General features: G+C 30.2%; 1 protein-coding gene across 4 annotated transcripts in view; it reads left to right on the top strand.

Annotated features, from left to right (window-relative positions):
* The window catches only part of Lrriq1 (leucine rich repeats and IQ motif containing 1), a 199,146-nt gene that overhangs the window by 5,982 nt on the left and 172,083 nt on the right, over positions 1-21,081 (top strand). For all 4 annotated transcript variants that reach the window (XM_046419370.1, XM_058571322.1, XM_046419372.1 and 1 more), the window contains exons 3-8: positions 262-373; positions 4,112-4,203; positions 5,506-5,623; positions 6,153-6,376; positions 10,853-10,927; positions 15,299-16,918. In XM_046419370.1, coding sequence (XP_046275326.1) covers positions 262-373; positions 4,112-4,203; positions 5,506-5,623; positions 6,153-6,376; positions 10,853-10,927; positions 15,299-16,918 — 2,241 coding nt within the window. The remainder of the gene's footprint in view (positions 1-261; positions 374-4,111; positions 4,204-5,505; positions 5,624-6,152; positions 6,377-10,852; positions 10,928-15,298; positions 16,919-21,081) is intronic.

Here is a 21,081-nt window from a genome sequence, read left to right as displayed (position 1 = left end):
GATAAAATTCATTGAGACAAATCTAAAATATACACAATAATTAAGGACACTTAAAAATAAACAGCTTGTAATAAAGTTAATAAAATCATATGTAGGAAACTTTTCATTTGTTTCGTTAGGGTCTTCCATAAAATAAAGTAAAAAGCAAATTTTAGCAAAATATTTGTCTGAACTGTACCTTTTCTGTAGCCCTTTTACCTCCTTTGCATATTTTGCTCAAATTTTTAAAGAGGAATATTTTATGTGTAATTTTGATTTTAGGATTTAGAAGAATTACCAGAGTCAGTTCTTCACTGCATCAACATTATAAAGAACAAGAGTAAAACTGTTGAAGAACTCCTTCTTCAGGATTTAGAAGACACCAATGTTTTAAGTAAGTTCAGATTTCATTTGATTGGCAGATAAGTTTTCAGTAAGTTTGGATAACATAATTTAGCAAACTAAGTTGTTTACTGTTCTTATCTTGTGCTATGTACATGAATGTACCTTTATCACTAATAAATTATCTATAGTATTATGAACTATCAGCTGAATAATCTATAGTATTATGAACTATCAGATGTAGCATATATTTTTTTTCTTAGTATCTTCATTATATCTCTATAAATAATTTTGTTTCTCCAGTTATTTTCTTTTTTCATTTGGTTCCAGGGATTGAATACAGAGTTACTTAACTACTGAGCCACATGTCTGACCCTTTTTATATTTTATTTTGAGACAGGGTATTGCTAAATTGTTTAAGGTCTTGGTAAATTACAGAGGCTAACTTTGAGTTATCTTCCTGTCTCAGGCTTCCTTCCTAGCTGCTGGGATTACAGTTGTGTGTCCCCATGCCTATTCTTATTTCCCCAGTTTTAATTATTACCAGTTTCCTATTACTTTACATTAAAGAAAAGAAAATTGAGTATGGGACTATTTTAAAAGTATCAATATGCACACATTTTTGGAGGGAAATAAGTCTTTGTATACAAAAGCCTAACAAACTTTATTTGCTTGAACTGGGCAATATTACTTAGAATTATTCTAATAATGGAATGATCAAAATTTAACTAGAATTAATCACTTCTTGTCTTATCATGAAAAATGACAATAAGCTAATTGTTCAACCAGACCTTGATTTGTCCAATAATACATGCATTAAAAATTGGACTTAAATCAATAATTTAACTATCTAAAAATGTTCGTGTTTTGTCATGTTTTGTTATTAAAAACTTTTAAAGTTCAACGTATTTTATGAAAATAGTATAAATTAACATATGGATTTTCAGAGACATCCATTCAACAAATATTAGTGTTATAACAGAATCTGTTGTAGTCACTGAGAATACAGCAGTGAACAAAACAGGCAAAGGTCTTACTCTTGTGTTCTACTGTTTCAGTGTGGGGAGACAAACAATAAACAAATAAATTTGGAATATTACAATAGTGATAAATGCTATGAAAGAAGAAATGCAAGATAATGGGATAGAGACTGGAAGTTGCTATTTTAAATAAGGCAGTTAGAGGAGTCTCTATGAGACATTGATATTTGAGCAGTGAGTAAGCAGAATATCTGACTTACCTTTTGAGCAATATTTTAGTTGCATTCTGTTAATTATGTAGAAAGAACACATTGACATAGTCATATTACAACAAGACTTGGAATTATATGGTTAGAGATGAATCGATTGAGTAGAAATGAGGGACAATGGTCATGTTCTGGCAACCATTTTTAGGGTACAGTAAAAAAGGATTTACTGATGGATTGATGCAAAAAGAAGAGGAAGGGTGACTTCATGTTTTCTGACAGTAGTACCATTATAAATAGATATATAATATTTACTATAATTGAACTATGAGGGATTATAATAGTTTATTTTTACTAAGATTTATATAATGAAAATATATTACAAATATATTGACAATCATATAATCAATGTATAAAATTCAAAGAAAACACAATTGTAGAAAATTAGTTTCATGAAAAATAACAGTGGTTCAGAAGATTATGAGAAGTTCTCATGTACAGCTCTAATAAAATAGATTTGATAATATCAAGGAATAATTTTCCAAAGAAATTCAAATTATCAAAAATGTAAAATTAAAAAACATGAATAAATCAATAGTGTAGCAAGAAGGGAGAAAGGAATTTCTTCTTCAGTGTTAAGAACTAGGAAAAATTTTCCAACTGAATTCTTACAGCACATCAAGAAGCAAAAATTTTTATATTATATAATAATTCACTTTAAAAAGCTATATATTTTAAATTAAATCTGTATGAAGATAGCATACAAAATAAATTGGAGTTATCTTCCTGTCTCAGGCTTCCTTCCTAGCTGCTGGGATTACAGTTGTGTGTCCCCATGCCTATTCTTATTTCCCCAGTTTTAATTATTACCAGTTTCCTATTACTTTACATTAAAGAAAAGAAAATTGAGTATGGGACTATTTTAAAAGTATCAATATCTGTATCTGTATGAAGATAGCATACAAAATAAATTGGAGGGTAATTTACATTTGTATTGATTGGAAACCTCAGTTGTAGAAAACAGAGCCACTCTAAGCAGTAAGATTTTTGTTTACTTTTATAGGTAGAATAAATGTGCTGAATATTTATTGTTGTGAAATGAAATTAGTGGCTTAAAATAACATTTTTAAAAATATCTATGATTCTGTGAGTTAACTGGGCTCAGCTGGGCAGTTGTTCCTTGGATTATTATGCATTTTTGTTGAATGTTGATTACATCTATCATCCTCTGGAAGCTCAACTGTACTGGGATTCCAAGAGGGCTCATTCAAATGCCTGGCAATTCATGTAGCTTATTGATTGGGGAATTCAGCTAAGTACCTGTCAACTGGAGGCATCTTCATGTAGCCTTTTCTTTTGGCTTATACTTCTCATTATATAACATTTGAATTCTGAAACTCAATGTTCTGAGACAAAATACCAAGAGACTAAGGTGGAACCTAAGACTTATGACCTATTTTTAGAAGTCAGACAGTATCATATCTACCACATCCTGTTTAGTTACATAGCATTAGTTTAATTTCAGTGTAGGAGGGAACTACATAGGACATGCGTACAGGAGGCATGGTTCTTTGGAAGAATCATTTTTGATAACTAGCTACTGCAATAAATTACTGTTCACAGGACTGAAGAGACCCAGATTTTAGGCTGTGTATCCAAGACGTAAAACAACCTCAACATACATTTCAGAACTATAGTACAGAAGAAGTTTCTGTCATAATTAAGAAGTTCAGAGATATAAATTCTTTCCTACACACTCCTGTCTCCAACTCAAAGTCTCCTGTATCATCACAGTGTGGGCCAGAAAGATGAAAATATCAAAAACTTCTCTTTACACTTACTATTGATATGACATTGAAAACTTAGGAAAAATATATCTATATGTAAAACTTAGCTGCAAAGTAATTTGGATAATTTATTTTTTCTTTTCAGCATCTCACACAGAAAGGCATGTCAGACACATTTTGAATTGGTATTGATGGAGAAAATATATATGACCAAATAGGTGTGAATAGTTAGTTAACAAGAAGAATGGGAGCATTACCATGATATCACACTTTAATTGAATAAAGAAAAAGAAATGTAATACATTTCAGCAGACAATAAAAAGACAATAAATTCAACAAAATTTTGTTAAATAAAGAATAAGTTTTAACTTCATTATGTTAATTATTAATTAATATTTTTCTTATAGTAATTTCATTATCTTATGCAGGATTGTATTGCTAGTTTGTGGCAGGTGTAATTGAACCTTTGTTGATTTCTAATCAAGGTGCCATTGCAATATTATACATTACATGATTCTGAATTCATAGAAAACAAACCTCAGCCTAGAATTTTAAAATGGTAAAGAGTTAATAGTGCTTTAGAAATTTATTGCTTTTACTTTTAAAATAAATACAACAAATGTCCTCTCTTCTTTATTCATTTTTCTGTTCTATTGAGTTCCTATTGCTGATCAAGAAGTTATTCTGATAAAAGCTGAAATTAAAGAATGATGAAGGTGTTTAAGATTTTGGCGTGTTGTACTCTAATATTCAAAATTACATTTATAAAGTATTATAAACTTTTTGTAAAATATTATAATATATTTTCCTTTTTTAGGCTATAGTTATGGAACAGTTTCTGATAATCATATGCATTTAAGGATAGGATTATCAACTGAATATAAAGAAAATCAGGAACAACTAATGAAGGTATATGTTCAACATTTGACAGAAAATACTCAATATTGCGATTAGAAATTTGTCTTTTAAGCTTACATAGGATGAGAGTTCATTGATTTTAAGTTCACTGATTTAAAATATGATTGTTTTTAAACAAGTCATTTTTTATTTGATGGTTTCCTCTTGAATAGTATATGAAACCACACAAATTTCAGTCTGTGAGAACGTTAAAATAATAATTTGAGCCATCAGTATTTGGAAGTTTAATGTTCATATAGATAAACCAGTATGCATGATATTTTTTTCCTAAATGTTCAGAGGAAAACAATGAATATATTCTTATGTTTACTATCTTTCTTAGAAATTTACAGTGTTTCAGCAAAGACCTTAAATACTGCATAGAAACTTTGAATGTATAAGAGTTTATATTACTTTGTAAAAGCAGATAAAAGAAAAAATTCTTAAAAATACAAATAAAAGGGAGTGTAGTATTTTATTGGGTTAAAACCTCACAAATATATTAAAGAGAATCTCTTCCTCAGATTTATTCATTGGGTTCAATTTACTCTCATTTTACCTCTCTCTTATCTAACTCTGTTTCTACTTAAGATGTTTAATATAATTTAAAAATTTTGATTCTTACTCTTTCTGTGGTACTGCAAATTAGAATATTTTTTTAAATTATCATACTGCTGACTCATTGGAATAAATATCTTCTATCTTTCCAACTGGAGTATTGTAGGAATAAAATTATGGATAAGTGTTGATCAAAATTATCACTTATGCATATCACTTATGTAAATAGAGAATTTTTAGCTCTCTTTTTTGTCATATTGAATTCATTGATAATTTTTTATGCAGGAACAATTACTATACCTAAGAAAGAAATGCATTAGTAAAATAGTTATTAATAGAAACATTTTGAAAAAATATCAAACATATTAACTAAAGATGGTAGATTAATCTTAAAATGAATTGAGCCCTGGGGTTTCAGCTCAATGGTAGAGTGCTTGCCTAGCTTGTATGAGGCAATGGGTTCCATCCTCAGTACCACATAAAAATAATTAAATAAAGGTATTATGTCCATCTACTATCAAAAAATTATTTTAAAAAATGGTTAGGGTTTGGAAAACATTGAGAGGGTAAAATATTTTCTTCATGAGAAAATATTTTTATTCATGAGGAAAATAATTATCAATGCACTGTAGATTTGTATATACAGATGTTTTAGAAAGTAAAATTCTATATTATATATGTTTAATTCACTACTGAAGTCATAATTTTATTCTATCTTGATTTTATTTAATTATTGGTACTCTTTTAACCTCTTAGATATTAACTGAAATAGAAAAAGAAGAATTTATGAGAAGTAAATCCCATTGTGAAAATCCTGACTTGGTTCCTGAGCCTGATCTTTGTGACTTGCCTATTGATGAACATGCTTTACCAGGTGTGCCACACTGCTCAATATTTTTGACAATTTGTATGATTGATTATAGTTATCTGAAAAAATATTGGATAGTTTTCTTTTTATGGAATATTTTAAGGCAAGGCAAGTATTTTGACTTCTTTATTGACTGCAGTGGAATGTCCATGTGTATTCAATAATGTGTTTGCATATTATCACTTTTCTTTTTTAATATATTTATGTTAATTATCTAAAATTATGGGTTTTTTATTGTTTTTTTGGGGGGGCGGTGAGGTACCAGTGATTGAACCCAAAGGCAATTAATCACTGTGCCACCTCTCCAGCACTTTTATTTTTGGAGACAGTGTCACTGCTAAGTTGCTTAGGGCCTCACTAAGTTGCTGAGGCTGACCTCGAATTTATGATTCTCCTGCCTCAGCTTACTGTGTTTGCTGGGATTATAGACATGTACCACAGCACCCAGCCAAATTTACTTTTATATGTTAAATTGATTCACGTTGTACAGATTTGATTTTAAGAATAATACTGTTATTATTCTTTATGAATGCAGATGATGCTGATATAAATTTTGGATATTTTGAAGTTGAAGAAAGATGTAGACAGTCTTTTGAAGCCTGGCAAGACAAACAGAAAGAACTAGAAGATAAAGATAAAGAAATTCTCAAAGCTCAGAGGGATAAAGAAGAAAAGCAATTTCAAGAGGAAGAAGAAAAGAGACATTGCTGGATGAAACAATTTGAGGTTGAAAAGAAAAAATTAGAGAATATACAGAAGGTACATTTTGGTTCTGATTTTTTCATGTATTTTAAAAGTCATGTACCTATTTTTTAAATGCAGCTACCTATGAAGAATATTGCTGTTTGTATTACAGTGTGGATTGAAATTTATTCTGTGGATTTTAATTGCTCCTGGTAATGGAAGCAATTTACTGTGAATTAATGATATTTAATATGGGCTACTTGATTAGATTGCACAGGAATTTCATATACTTCTTTGTATCTTAGGAGCCCTGGAGTATATTAAGTTTCAAAGATCATGCTATATATTCTGAAATTTATAATACAAACTTGCTTTTTTCCATAACATTATAAATTTAGGAAAAGATAGCAGCTTTATTGATTAAACAGTGCCTTTGCTATGTGATCTAGCATGTGATATATTATGTAGAATATGTAATATGACATATTTGGTAGAAGTAGTTCAACCATTTAGGAGATATTCTATGTCCTGATAACTGAGCTAATCCGTTGAAGTGCACAGAGTTTTGAACTTGTTTTTATTTCTGTTTTGTGTGTCCAAACTGTCTGATATCCACAGTCAAGTCTTCATAGTGGCATATTGAGAAAATGAGGATTTTAGAATCCTACATGTAGGTCATAAAGGTCATAGATTGTCTAGGTAACAAGCAAGACCATGTCTTGTCTTTCATTACCAAAGTTGATAGATGTATTATCCAGAACTTGGTGATTTTGACTGTTACATATAGAGAACATTTGCATGTGATTATTTCGGCAACTCAGAATATTCTAATCCTCCATGTTGAGTACATTTTATTTCATGATTATATAGAAAATAAATAAACTAAAAACTCTCATAATTTTGTAGAAAAAGTTTTATAATATTGTAGAACCTTAAGGCTGGCTTGTGGGTCAGTATAGAGCACTTGCCTAGCAAGTGTGAGGCACTGGGTTCAATTCTCAGCACCACATATAAATAAATTAATAAAATAAAAGTTCATCAACATCTAAAAAAAATTTTAAAAATGTTGTGGAACCTTTTCTAATAGTTATGTATAAGTTTTCTGTAGTTATATTTTCCTTTGCACAAACCTCAATAACATAGTCATTTCTAAAACTAGAAACTTCTTTTAAAATTCCAGAAAAGATTTGAATATAACGTAGCTTATGAGAGGAGTGTTTTCTAGCTTGTGCTGAAATACATAAATGAAATTGAGTGTTAGTGGTACTTTCAGATTTAGAAAACATCTGATTTTTTAATTCTACTTAGTGAAGTTGTTGTTTTTATTTGCATGATAATAAAAATTTACTGACTTCTTCAAGGGCAAAGTATTCACCTGTGTGCTTAGATGATACCAAAGAAATCCCCACTATGAAAGAATTGTAACTTGCCAGGTGTGGTGGTGCTTGCTTGTAATCCCACCAGCTCTGGAGGCTAAGGCAGAAGGATCATGAGTTCAAAGACAGCCTCAGCAAAAGCCAGGTGCTAAGCAACTCAGTGAGACCTTGTCTCTAAATAAAATACAAAATAGGTCTGGAGATGTAGCTTAGTGGTCTAGTGCCCCTGAATTCAATCCATGTTACTAAAAAAATTAGAATTGTAATACACTCTTTGAAGCTAATCAGCATTTATTATAAAATTATTATTTAAGAAAAATGTGATGAGTAGATTGAATGAATTACCGAGTTTGTACTTTATTATGCCTTAGAACATAAAATTTTTCCAATTATACTGTTCCACAATTTTATGCTGTATTCTAAATACATAATTTACTACCTTCCCAGTATTTCTTTTCTCTACTTTTTGTGAGCTTTTCTTACCCTAAATGGTTGTCATAAATCTTAGTGGTTCCATCCTACTCTTCCTCTCTCGTTGTTTACAAATAATCACGTTATATTTTTTGCATCAATCATAGACTGCTTCTTTTATCTAATCCAACATCTGGTTTCTGGTTAGCCTCAACATCTTTGCTTATCCTTTTTTTTTTTTTTTTTTGCCTTGTTTCCTCCCAGTAAGAATCTTTCTTCTTTCTGTCAAAGGTTATCTTTTCTCCTTAGCTTTAGAGTCTGCCATTTTCAACTTACCCTTGCTTGTTTTCTATACACTTAAACACCTCTATAAGCTTCCTCCTTACTCATTTTTTTTAAATGGACACAATGCCTTATTTATTTGTTTATTTTTATGTGGCTCTGGGGATGGAATTCAGTCCTCATGCCTGCTAGGCAAGCACTCTACCACTGAGCCACAACCCCGGCCCTTCCTCCTTTCTTATTCTTTATCAACAGGTTCAGTTTTCTCCCATCGTAAGAAGAAAAGAAAATCATGTAGTAACCTTTGTTTTGTCTCATGTTAGATGCTCTTTAGATTTACTTATAGACAAGCTTCTTAAAAAATAATTATTTTCATTATATTCCTGATCTCATCCCTGATATGGTATTAAATCTGCTAGGGTTCTTGCATGGTTACCCCACTGAACAAAAAAAATGGCTCTTCAAAAAGAAAATCCATGATCTCTAAACACTATATTATGAGGCTTTTTATTGGTTCTTATAGGCCTCTGAAGCATTTTATGCCTGCAAAATTTTGATTTTGGACCATTTTCTTTCCTCTTGATTCATATGGGAGTCACTCTGTCTTTATTCCCTTCTTACGTGTTTATTATTTCCTCCTCCATGTCTGTTTCAGACTTATTATTCTTTCTTTTGGTTTTTTCATATTTTACAGGGCCATTATATTTGTATATAATAGTAGGATTCATTGTTGCATGTTCATATATGCATACTATATGATAATAGAATATGGCCAATATTACACTTCTCTTTCTCTTGCTGTCCTTGTAAATGATACTATCAAGGATTCCACCCTCTGCCTTTTTTGTCTTATTAATCCATACACTTTTTTGGTAACCTCATCCATAGCTATGCCTGTTCAGAACCAAATCTATTTTTATAACAAAATAAAGTATACTATGTAACTCTTACACTTTTTATGTCTAAAACTGAATTCATTATCTTTTTTTTCTTAATTGTGTTCCTCCTCTGGTTCTCTTATATTCAGTAAGCAAAGCAGTTATTAGTCCAAGCTAATGAACCAAAAGAGAGGAGGGGCAGGAATGGAGAGAGAGAGAGAGAGAGAGAGAGAGAAAGAAAGAAAATGAATATAATTTTTTACCCTTACCTCTCTTTTTATTACTTTCTTCCTTCTAATAGTTGTTTCATCCATCTTCTCTTAAATACATATTACTGATACTTTAAAGTAGCTCAACCTTTCTGAGTGTTTAGCCTAGAATGTATACTATACTTTGTAAGTGTTTTGGTCTTATACACAGTGCTGTCAAAAGGCTATTTTTTAAAATTTATTTCCCCACTTATATGTCATCAAAAGGCACCACATGTTGAATAAGATAGGTTCAAAGAAAATTCCCCCCTTCCTTTGTATCTATTCAGTTGGTGGTTTTTAACAATTTCACATTAACATGTTTTTAAAATATTTTTATCAGTTGTTGATGGATCTTTATTTTATTTATTTATTTATATGTGGTGTTGAGAATTGAACCCAGTGCCTCACACATGCTAGGCAAGTTGGTCTACCACTGAGCCACAACCCCAGCCCCACATTAACATAGTTTTCACTTCTATTCTCACTCCTGCCACTGTATCTACACAAGGCTCTCAGTGATTCTCACACAGACATCTTACTTTCCACACTGATCTTAGTATTCCCCTTGTTATTCCCCAAATCCTATTTGAAATAAACTTAATATTTTTCTGAAAATACAGCTTTATTCATTTTCTTTATTTGAAATCCTTAGTAGATTCTGAAAATATCTACTCCACCTCTTGAAAACCGAGTCATTTCAAGTATAATATCCTGCATAAAACTTTTCACCATCAGTAATTATAACAACCATTCCTACTGTGACCCTTTATAGTTCTTCTCTTATGATAAACTCATTCTGCTAAGTGGGGTAATGTGTAAACTTGTGGCACTGTTCCCATACTAGAAGCTGAGTTTTTGATGAAGGGTTCTGTTTTATATTGATTTTATTTTATTCTGAAGAGTCTTAAATAAATATGTCCTAATAAAAATGTATTGAAGGAAAACCATTACTTACTGATTTATTATGTGAATTAAATGGTATGCTGTATAGAGAAAAAAAATTATAATGTAAAAGTCAGTTTGCAATCTTGTTATTTATAAGTTTTGCAGTACCAAACAGTATTTCTAGCCAACATATTTCATTATATGAGCAACATGTTCAGATAACTAAAACAGCTTTCCTAGGTTGTAAACATATTTATGTCCTAAAAATGGGACCCTAGGTATCATTTATCTGATGCTTTAATTTCACACTGGATTTGAATTGAAAGTTTTTAAACCAGGACTTTTTGATGCGTTGTCATCTTTAATCACTATGTAGAAATATAAATTGTGAGAATCATATATAATGAATATAATATTCTTAGATATGTATGTGAGTAAAATAACACTTGATTATTATCATATTTTCAGCAAGAACAGGACAAGATGAATGAGGAGCTCCATGAAGAAGAGAAAATGTGGAAAGAAAAATTTAAACAGCATGAGGTATTTATTTTTTGTTTTTAATCAGTACATTATTCTTTCTCCATTTGAAATAAATTATTATGCTTGAAATTGCCTTTTTAAAATAATATTGCCTAGCTGATATAGAATTTATTGCAGCATTAAAAAAATCCTCAGAAAAGAGAAGAAAATCATGGCATTTGCAGGTGAATGTATGGAGTTGGATAAGATAATGCTAAGTAAAGTTAGCCAATCCCCCCCAAAAAAACAAATGCCAGATGTTTTCTCTGATATAAGTTGACTGACTCATAGAGGGGTAGGGAGGGGGAGCATGGGAGGAATAGACAAACTCTAGATAGGGCAGAGGAGTGGGAGGGGAAGAGAGAGGGCAGGGGATTAGAAATGATGGTGGAATGTGATGGACATCATTATCCAAAGTACATGTATAAAGACATGAATTGGTGTGAACATACTTTATATACAACCAGAGATATGAAAAATTGTGCTCTATATGTGTAATAAGAATTGTAATGCATTTTGCTGTCATGTATTTAAAAAATAAAATCAATTAAAAAAATCCTCAGAAGTTCTCCTTGAAATGGAATGTTCTGCAAATAATAAATAACTAGTTCAATGAATGTGTCTTTATAAAACTGCAATTCTAAAATTTCATTTAGGATTTAAGGAAAGATACTATTACAAGGATTTCATTATGTTTAAAGATGGTTAAGAAGAGTTACTGTTTGTTGAACACAATTAATTGTTAAATAATACATTTGAATTTAAGATGATTCTGATGATAATAAATGTATTAATTTTGGTTTTTATTCACTTCAGTTTTTATATAAAATTATTTTAAGTAATCATATATATTAAGTAGATAAAGTTTCCTGTGATCATGTTATCCAGCTAAATATTATTACTTTTGTTTGTATTTCTTTCAAATCTATTTAGTATTTATACACTTCTGAAAAACTACATTCTACTGTAGATATTTTTTTTAGTTTGTTTTAATTAGTTATACATGAGGGCACATTTTGATTCATTGTACACAAATAGAGCACAACTTTTCATTTCTCTGGTTGTATATGATGTAGTGTTGCACCATATGTGCAGTCATACATGTACCTATGTTAATGATGTTTTTCTCCTTCCACCATCTTTGCTGCTCCCATGCCCCCTCTTTTCCTCCCTCTCCTTTGCCCAAAGTTCCTCCATTCTCTCCTCTCTCCCCATTATGCATCAGCATCCACTTATCAGAGAGAACATCCTGCCTTTGTTTTTTGGGGTTTGGCTTACTTTGCTTAGCATGATATTCTCTAACTCCATCCATTTACCTGTAAATGCCATAATTTTATTTTTTGAATACTGTGTAGTATTCCATTGTGTATATGTACCTTAGTTTCCTTATCCATCTGTTGAAGGTATCGAGGTTGGTTCCACAGTTTAGCTATTGTGAATTGAGCTGCTACGAACATTGTTGTGGCTGTGTCACTGTAGTATGCTGATTTAAGTCCTTTGAGTATAGACTGAAGAGTGGGATAGTTAGGTCAAATGGTGGTTCCATTCCAAGTTTTCTAAGGGATCTCCATACTGCTATCAATAGTTGTTGCACTAATTTGCAGTGCTACCAGTAATATAGGAGTGTACCTTTTTTTCCATATCCTCACCAACACTTATTATTGCTTGTTTTCTTGATAATTATCATTCTGACAGAAGTGAGATGAAATCTAAGATTAGTTTTGATTGCATTTCACTAATTTCTTCTGAGAAGTGTCCGTTCAGTTTCTTAGCCCATTTGTGATAGGGTTATTTATTTTTTTGGTCTGAAGTTTTTTGAGTTCTTATTTATCCTGGAGATTTCTGCTCTATTTGGTGTGTATGTGGTAAAGATGTTATCCTACTCTGTGGGCACTCTCTTTACATTATTGATTATTTCCTTTGTTGAACTAAAAATTTATTAGGCATGTGAAAAGATAGATTCATATGAATGCCGAGAAAAAAAAAAAAGAGAATAGTAGCCCACTTGTATATAATCCAAATACTGGATTTAGTGGAGCCACTAAAATAACTGTAACTATCATCACTAACAAAAAAGTTAGAAGGTGATGTGTAATATTTTAGAGAATTAAAATGTATAATCAGATATCAAGTATACGCTGTAGAGTTTAAAAATTCAATATAAAAATTAAAAATTCATGGGATGTGTTTGACAGTATATTGGACATAGCAAATGTGAGTATTGATCAAAGAGAAGAGAATTCAATAGAAAATATTCAAATTAATGTACAAAGAGAACAAAAAATGGGAAAAACAAAGAGCATAAGAAGCATATAATGCATAGAGAAAAGTTATAAAAATTGTCTGATAATCTTGAAAGAAGAGCATGGAGAGAATGGAGCAGAAACAATGGGTAAGGATATAATGTCTGAAAAGAGTTCAAATACCTTAAAAAAATCAATCTGAACATTCAGAGATGACTAATGATTTATAAATAAGATAGGCACAAAGAAAATTTCACTGGGAATTTAATAGTGCAGCTACTGAAATTCAAGACACAGGAAAAAATAGTCTTAGGAACATCTTAGAGGAAAAGAAAAACACATTACCTAAAAACAAATAAAAAATAATAAAACAGTAGAATTTGAAAACAAAATGATAGAAGGGAGAAGAAAATGGAACAGAAAATTCAAGTGTTAAATGTTAATGACTTTTTCTTTCTTTCTTTCTTTTTTAGTATTTTTTTAATCCTGAGTCTTCTCCTAATCAGTGTAACTCTTTTTACTTTTCCTGGAGTATATGCTAAATAGTTGTCAAGAAAATATTTTTGAATGGTTAATTTGCGTAGTCTTTGTAGTTAAAAATGTATTGATTTAGCTTGCAAAACTGAATAATTAGTTTATTTGGTTGTATAATTCATATTCATTGCTGTTTATTTTCAGTAATTTAAAGATGTAGCTCCTTGTGTATTTATTTATTTTTGCCAGTTGTAAATTTTATGGTTAGTCCTTACATTCTTTTGAAGCTTTTAGGATTTTCACTTTATAAATTCATGTGCATATATGTGATAGTTTTCTGTTATATGTCAGACACTTCTCTAAGTGTTTGCAATATAATTGTGAATAATAAAGAACATGGTATTTGCTTTCGTGGAGCTCTTTTTCCATGAAACTCTTATTTTGGGTTCTGAAATATTGCTACCACGTATCAAAATAGGTTGTGTGTGAGAGTTAAATAAACTCAGCTCTTTGTCCTATGGCATTTTATTTTAAAATATATGTTTTTCTACTATTTTCTTCCCTTCATTTTTCTTTTCTCACTGCCTTATTATTCTGAAGCTACTTTTGGTCAATTCCTTATCCCTCCCCCTATCTGCCATATATTTCACGTCTTTGTTGAAAATATTTACTTTTGAAATTTTTCTTTAGATAATCAGACATTCTGCCATTTTACTTTCAGCCATTCGGTTTGAGTTAGTCATATTTTTTATTTGAACACTTGCATTTTATGTTTATGTAAGGTTTTTAAAAAATATTTTTCTGAAAAGTCATCTACATTTAAGGTTTTATCTCGTGTAATAGTTCTCTTTGCTCAGAAATTGATACTTCTTTTAATAATAACGCATTTAATAATAATAATGCATTATTAAATGCATTATCTCACATCCTTATGTTAGTTTCCCTTAAATATTTGCTGAATGTTTTGATCCTTTTGTTTTTGTTTTAAGATTCTAGTGATAATGATATTTTCTTACCTAGCTTCAAATTATCTCATTTTATGTATATATCAACTTTCTTGAGAGCTGAGAAGGAATGAAATATGTGAATAGACTGTTTCTTAATATTGCTTACACACATGGGCTACTTCACCTTCTTGGTATCCTAAGGCTCATAGGAGAATTTCATGCTCTGTAGTTCAGTGCTAGCTCTCCATGTCCTTTATTAGATTGCCCATCACAGAATGTTTGAATTCCTTTTCACATACATAAATTTTGGCTTGTGGTTTCTCCCTCCCTCCATCCCTCTTTCTTTCTTTCTTTCTTTCTTTCTTTCTTTCTTTCTTTCTTTCTTTCTTTCTTTCTTTCTTTCTTTCTTTTCCTGTGTCATTCTGATTTCATATGCTTTCTATCTCAAAGAATCCCTCAATTTATACCCAGGTGGCTTAGTATCTTTATAATTTAGATGGTTTATTATTTTCATAATTTTAGAGTACCAACTTACCCATGTGACAGTCTTTTAAATATTTAAAAATTAATACCATTTAAAATAAATTACTTTAATCGCTTTAAGTGAATGTTATCGCAATTTCATTATGATTTCAGTTTTTATATTTATTTTTAATCTACAATTTTAAATGATATTTGAATAAAATAACACATTTTGTTTATGTTATTACTATCCTACCTTATTTTAGGAATTTATGAGAAATTTGCATGTACAAATGGAAGAGGAAAGAACAAGGTTCAAGGATCTACAAGAAAAAGAAAAGATGCGTTTGTTAGAACTGCAGCATAATGCAGCTGTAAAAATTCAAGCTAAATATAAGGCATTCATAATCTACCAAAAATATAGCCCCATAATTAGAGACCGAATAGAAAGAAAACAAAGGAAAGCAAAAGAGTTGAAAGAAAAGGAAGCAAATATACGACAGAAAGAGGAAGAAAATAGGAAAAAATTAGAGGAAGAACAAAGGATAGAAGAAGAGATAAAAAAACAGAAGCAAGAGGAAAGAAAAAGGAGGGAAAAAGTATATGAAGAAAAAAAGAACATCCTGAGACGAGAAAGAGAAGAACTACAAAACAAGGAAAAATTTAAATTAATAGAAACTGCAAGCCAACAGCTTATAATAAATACCACATTGAAGAAGGGAGAACATAATGCCAAACATTTAACTATTGAAGATAAGTCAAAGAATAAGAGTGAGATAGCCAAAGAATTAGTGTATGAAAATTCAAAGAAGCAGGAAAATGTTCCTCTTTGGGTAGTTAAGAAATTGAATAAGAGTGAAAATATAGGTAGTCAGTTTGTCTTGAAAGAACCAATACAAGAACAATTGAAATCAAACCAAGCCATTTTGGCAGAATTAAAAATAGAAGAAACAAATGACAGCCTAGCAAAAAAACAGTGTTCTGAAAAAATGATTAAGCAAGAAATAAAATATGAAGATATGTACAAAAGAACTGAATTAGAAATCTTAGATCTAAAAGAAAATATGATTGAACAGTTTCAGCAAGAATTAAAGACACAAACACAAAACCAGGAACAGGTGGAATATGCCATAAAGGAAAATGAGGGGGGAAAAGTCCAAATAATAATATTAGAATGTAATGAAGAAATGAATGATGTGAAGAACAATGAAGCACAGAAAATAATAGAATTTAATGAACAGAAAATGATACAAAAAGTAGAAAAAGAAGAGATATCACAAGGGAATGGATTATATGAAGAGAATACTTCCATTATTTCAATAAAGCAAAAACTACTACCATTAAAATTAGAAAATGCTGAAACTATGGAGGAATATCCAATACTACAAGAAAAAGAAATTAACTTAAAATCCAAAGAAGCTGAAGAAAACTCAAAAGACAATACTCTAAATAGTGACATTATGTTCTTTAACACCACTGATGCCATGGTAAATAGAGAAGGCAAAATAAATAAGCAAGATTACTTTTTGGATAGACTTGCTCTTCATGAAGATTTTAGTGGCTGTAATACAAAAAGCTCCTGGATTGCTAACAAAGAAAACTCTCTTATATCTGAGATTAATGAAATTCCAGAGGAGTGCCATGAAAACAGGGCTGAATGTGAAAGGATCATAACCTCTAAACTAGAGTCAACACTTTTATCTTCTATTGAGGAGAAGAGACTAGCTTGGCTAAAATCATTTAAACCTTGGTTTGAAATTTTCAGTCAAAATCAGCAGAAAAAAATTGTTAAAAGAAAGAGACCTTTGAAATGCTTAGCTAGTACAATGCCTCCTCTGAGCACATTAGAAATTCTTCAGTATGGCCGTTGGAATACTCTACAGCAGGTATTTCTAATTTCATAATGCTTTTTAATATTTAACCCAATTCTCAAAAGTGGAGCTTTACATTTTAATAGAATTAAATTTTGTATATAAGAAACTGTCTCTTAATAGACTTAAGTTAATAATGAAATATTTCCCCATGTGGGAGGGGATTTATTTTTTAAATTTCATCATCTTCAGGGCATTGCTTCCCTAAGAACTCTACAGAGCTTTGATTTACATTTTTCAATATCTTTAAGGTTGCATACAAGAGTCCTATAGCAATTATTAAGGATGTAAGGAAGTATTTACAAATTTAAGAGTTGGAATTAGGGTAGGAAATTTGATACTCAGGCATTTGCTTTCCATATGGGCTACCACACCACCTAGTGGTGAATGTAATGAATTTCTCTATATGAGACCACTGCTGTGAAAAAATTTATTTGATAGAAGACTCTAGAATTCCTATACAGAAACACAATTATTTTGTTTTGTGCTTTATAAATGTGGTATATATCTGCTTCAAACTTAAAAACAATTCTCACCAAATGCTACATATTTTTAGTGGTTATGGAGATCATAGTTACAACCAAGATTAAGACAGAAACTCGGGAATGTGTAGAAAAACAGGAAAGAATATTTTAAACAGTGCAATACTAAAAGGATTTATGAATAAAATACACATAATTTAGTTAAACCCTGAAAGTCAAATATACTCATTTAAATTTTTGTATCAATAGATACTAGCAAAATGAACATTTGTATTAGTACATTATCTTATTCATTTCCTCAGCCAATATTTATTTATTTAACTGTTCAATATGATTGATTAATATTTACTGGTTTACTCAAGAGACAAGAACAACAAACCTAATGTTACACTATGGAGCTTAAACAAATGCATAGATAAATACATTATTATAGATCTTGAAAATTTCTGCAAATAAGATTTTGGGGTAATCTCTGATAGATTGATGAAATAGGGAAGTTTCAGAAGTACAGCTGAACCATGAAAAAAAACAATACAATTAACAAGAACTAGAACATATATTTTGAAGTATTTCTATTTCCTAGGCAATGTATTACCAGATCTATCAGTTCTATAGAGCTACATATAGAATTCCCAATTGCTTGTTCTTTATTGTTTTCCTTGGGCTATGCTATCTCTGGAATGATTCTTCATGTACTTTCCCCAAGACATTGTTTTGAGGTTTCCAATATGATGACTTTAGTAATTATCTTATTTAAGTAGTTTTCATTATAAATATCTACTCGAGTTAGGTAATAGTGAAAACTTAAAATATACTAAATGCCTAAAATGTACTAATTTTAAAAGTAAAATTGAAATTAGAGAAACAATAATGCTCTACCCCTTTATTGTAGATCTCTAGTCTGTTCAGTGAGAAGAGCACTAAGGAAATAAAAGATGTATGAGCTCTTTCTCCTTTACCTCCTGCCAATTCTCTGTTCCTTCTTTGGAACTCTTACCAATTTAGATAAAATGAAGATTAACTCTATTTTACTTCTTAGAGCAAGGCCTGGCAAGCCATAATGTGTATAGATCACCTGAGAATTTGTGAAATGTTGATTCTGATATGATGGATCTTGTGATTAACAGACCAAAGGATTCTGCATGTTTTCAATGTCATTGAGGGATGATGTCACTGGTTCATGAACTAATTTGACTAACAGTTTCTAAAAGACCCTATAATCCTCTCAGTATTACTCAAAGCCTCTATTTTAAAGGTTTAATTTTTCTTTGAAGCATCATATATACATATTATAAAGATGAAAAATGTGCATGAATATAAATGGATATATAAATGGTCAGGTGTTATATAATACTATCTTTTGTTTATATAATACTATCTTTTGTTTCCTGACTGTTCATGTAATTCTCTTTGGCAGATGTCTTATCATTGTGTCCTCATTCACCCTGTAACTTATCCATCACTTACTTTGATTTTCTAATCTCTTAGATTCATGTCTTTCTCCTTATCCTTGTCACTACTGCCATCTTTAGTGGAGAGAATTTTTAAGAGAAATGTGTACTCTTCTGGAATTTCACCCAATAAATGAATTCATTTTGCTCATATAATCTCTTACTTTGAAACTTTAGGACTTGAATCGGGTCTTCATTTTTTCTACAGTTCTTTATTTATTTCCAGGAATGTGATTTTGAGTATATAGTAGCAAGGATGAAAATATGGATGGATAAATGAATCCAGCTAAATGTTAATCTTATTTCTACATTACTGCTAGCTTCAAAGTTTAGAATAGATTAATTTAAAAGGAAACTACTACAAACTTTATTTGAGTTTAATGAAGTTTTAAAAGCTCTGTATTAAGATCTTGTTTTTTAATTTAATTTTTGATATTTACTGGCAGAACTATTTACTGCTTCATAAGTTTGTGCAAGAATATTGACCTTTCTGAGCCTCAGTTTTTTCTTTCATAAACTTGAAAAAACAATGTCTATTTTATAGTTTTAACACATTATTTCAAAAAACATGACCTAGAGCTCATCATCATGTATGTGTGTTTGTGTATACATACATACATTTACATATGTAATAGTCAATTGTAAAATGTGGGTGTGAATCTGATGAGAAAGGCAAATGGATTTTTGAGACCTGCTTGATACCTGTTTCATCTAAGAAGTTATACAGCTGAAAATACTATACCATCTCACTATATGTAATAATATACCAAAAGAAAATTACTGAAGAACAATGATTATAGATGTTTTTATTTTTCCTAGCTTTTGTGTTTTAGCAAATCATTTTTTCTTTTCTTTTTGGCATTTTGCTACCAATTATAACCAGTTGTAAGTAACAACCACCACAAAATGGATACTGAGCTTAAGGAATGGTTAATATTTCTTTATACCTAACATGAATGATAACATTTTAACTGCTAATTAACTTTTAGATCAACATTTCTCACTTTTACACAAGAAATTGTAATGGGCTGCTATTGGAATGGTACATGAATTACTAAAGTTATTTTCAAACTGTTCATGTAAACCACTAATCATACCTGAGACTAATATGATTTTTTCCTATTGAATAGATCTGAGACTGGGGCACTTAAAAAATGTCTTAGAAACATAAAAACAGTTGTTGCTTTCATTGCTTTTGCAATTACAGTTTACTATAAATAACTGATACACTTTAGGTTGAACTCAAGAATAATTGAGAATGAAATCTCTAAATAACAAACAACAGACATATAAATATATCTATATCTATCACATATATCTGTTTTAGGTCATTTTGGTTACAACTAGCTATTAAAGATTTGGAAATAATATAGTTGATTAAATAGAAATTTTATTTGTGATCTTTAATAAAATGATTTAGAGGTTCTCTATGTGGAACTTCTTTTTAAGTCAGAGAGCATGAAATAAAAATTTTCAAGTTTTTATTTAAAAGGAGAGAAACTACATATTCTATGAGTATATTTAAGGTTTGCCACTAATTATGGGTCAGTTTGTTCATTAACTAATCTAACAAACTTAGTTAACATCTTCTGTGCCCCAGTTTTTCAAGCTGATTGTACAATCATGGATGCATATGTTTACTAATAGTGTATTGAACTTGAGTTTTGGAGCACAAGGTCTTTTATTTATGTGATTATTATCATACGTGTATCAATAAATGATTAATATAAAATGTATTTTTATATCATATTTTTGTAAAAATCTAGGGTGCAGTAGAGAAGACATTGCTATCCCATAAGGACTGTTTTAAATGTTAAATAAAAAGGAAGAAATATTAGGAAACTCTTCCATTTCAACAATAGATGCTACTAATCAGAATAGTTGTTACTTCTGTGCAGTAATGAAATGAAACTATAGAAATTGCTACATCCTAAATAACTAGAATTTAATTGTGTTGATTGAAAGCAGTTGGCTGAAAGAGTATGTTATTAAATCAGAAAGGTAATATAAATTATGATGCAGAGTAACATGGTTAATATATAACTGTGATTGTCAAATTTTCAGTTTTTAAGCCCTCCATTTTCACTATTACTGAGCAAATTTTCCAATTATAGAAGTTATATTTGTTTGCATACAGATTTAACAGGCGACACATACTTTATTGTTATATAGAGGAATATTTTCTTTCAGAAAATTTATGAAAAACAATTTGCTTTAAAATTGCTTTAGATTATGAGTAGTTGAG

Source organism: Marmota monax, unplaced genomic scaffold (genome assembly GCF_021218885.2).
Source record: "Marmota monax isolate L192 unplaced genomic scaffold, Marmota_monax_Labrador192_F-V1.1 WCK01_AAM20220418_F8-fsc00036, whole genome shotgun sequence".
NCBI classification, from domain to species: domain Eukaryota; kingdom Metazoa; phylum Chordata; class Mammalia; order Rodentia; family Sciuridae; genus Marmota; species Marmota monax.
This window is presented reverse-complemented; position numbering and strand designations above follow the sequence as displayed.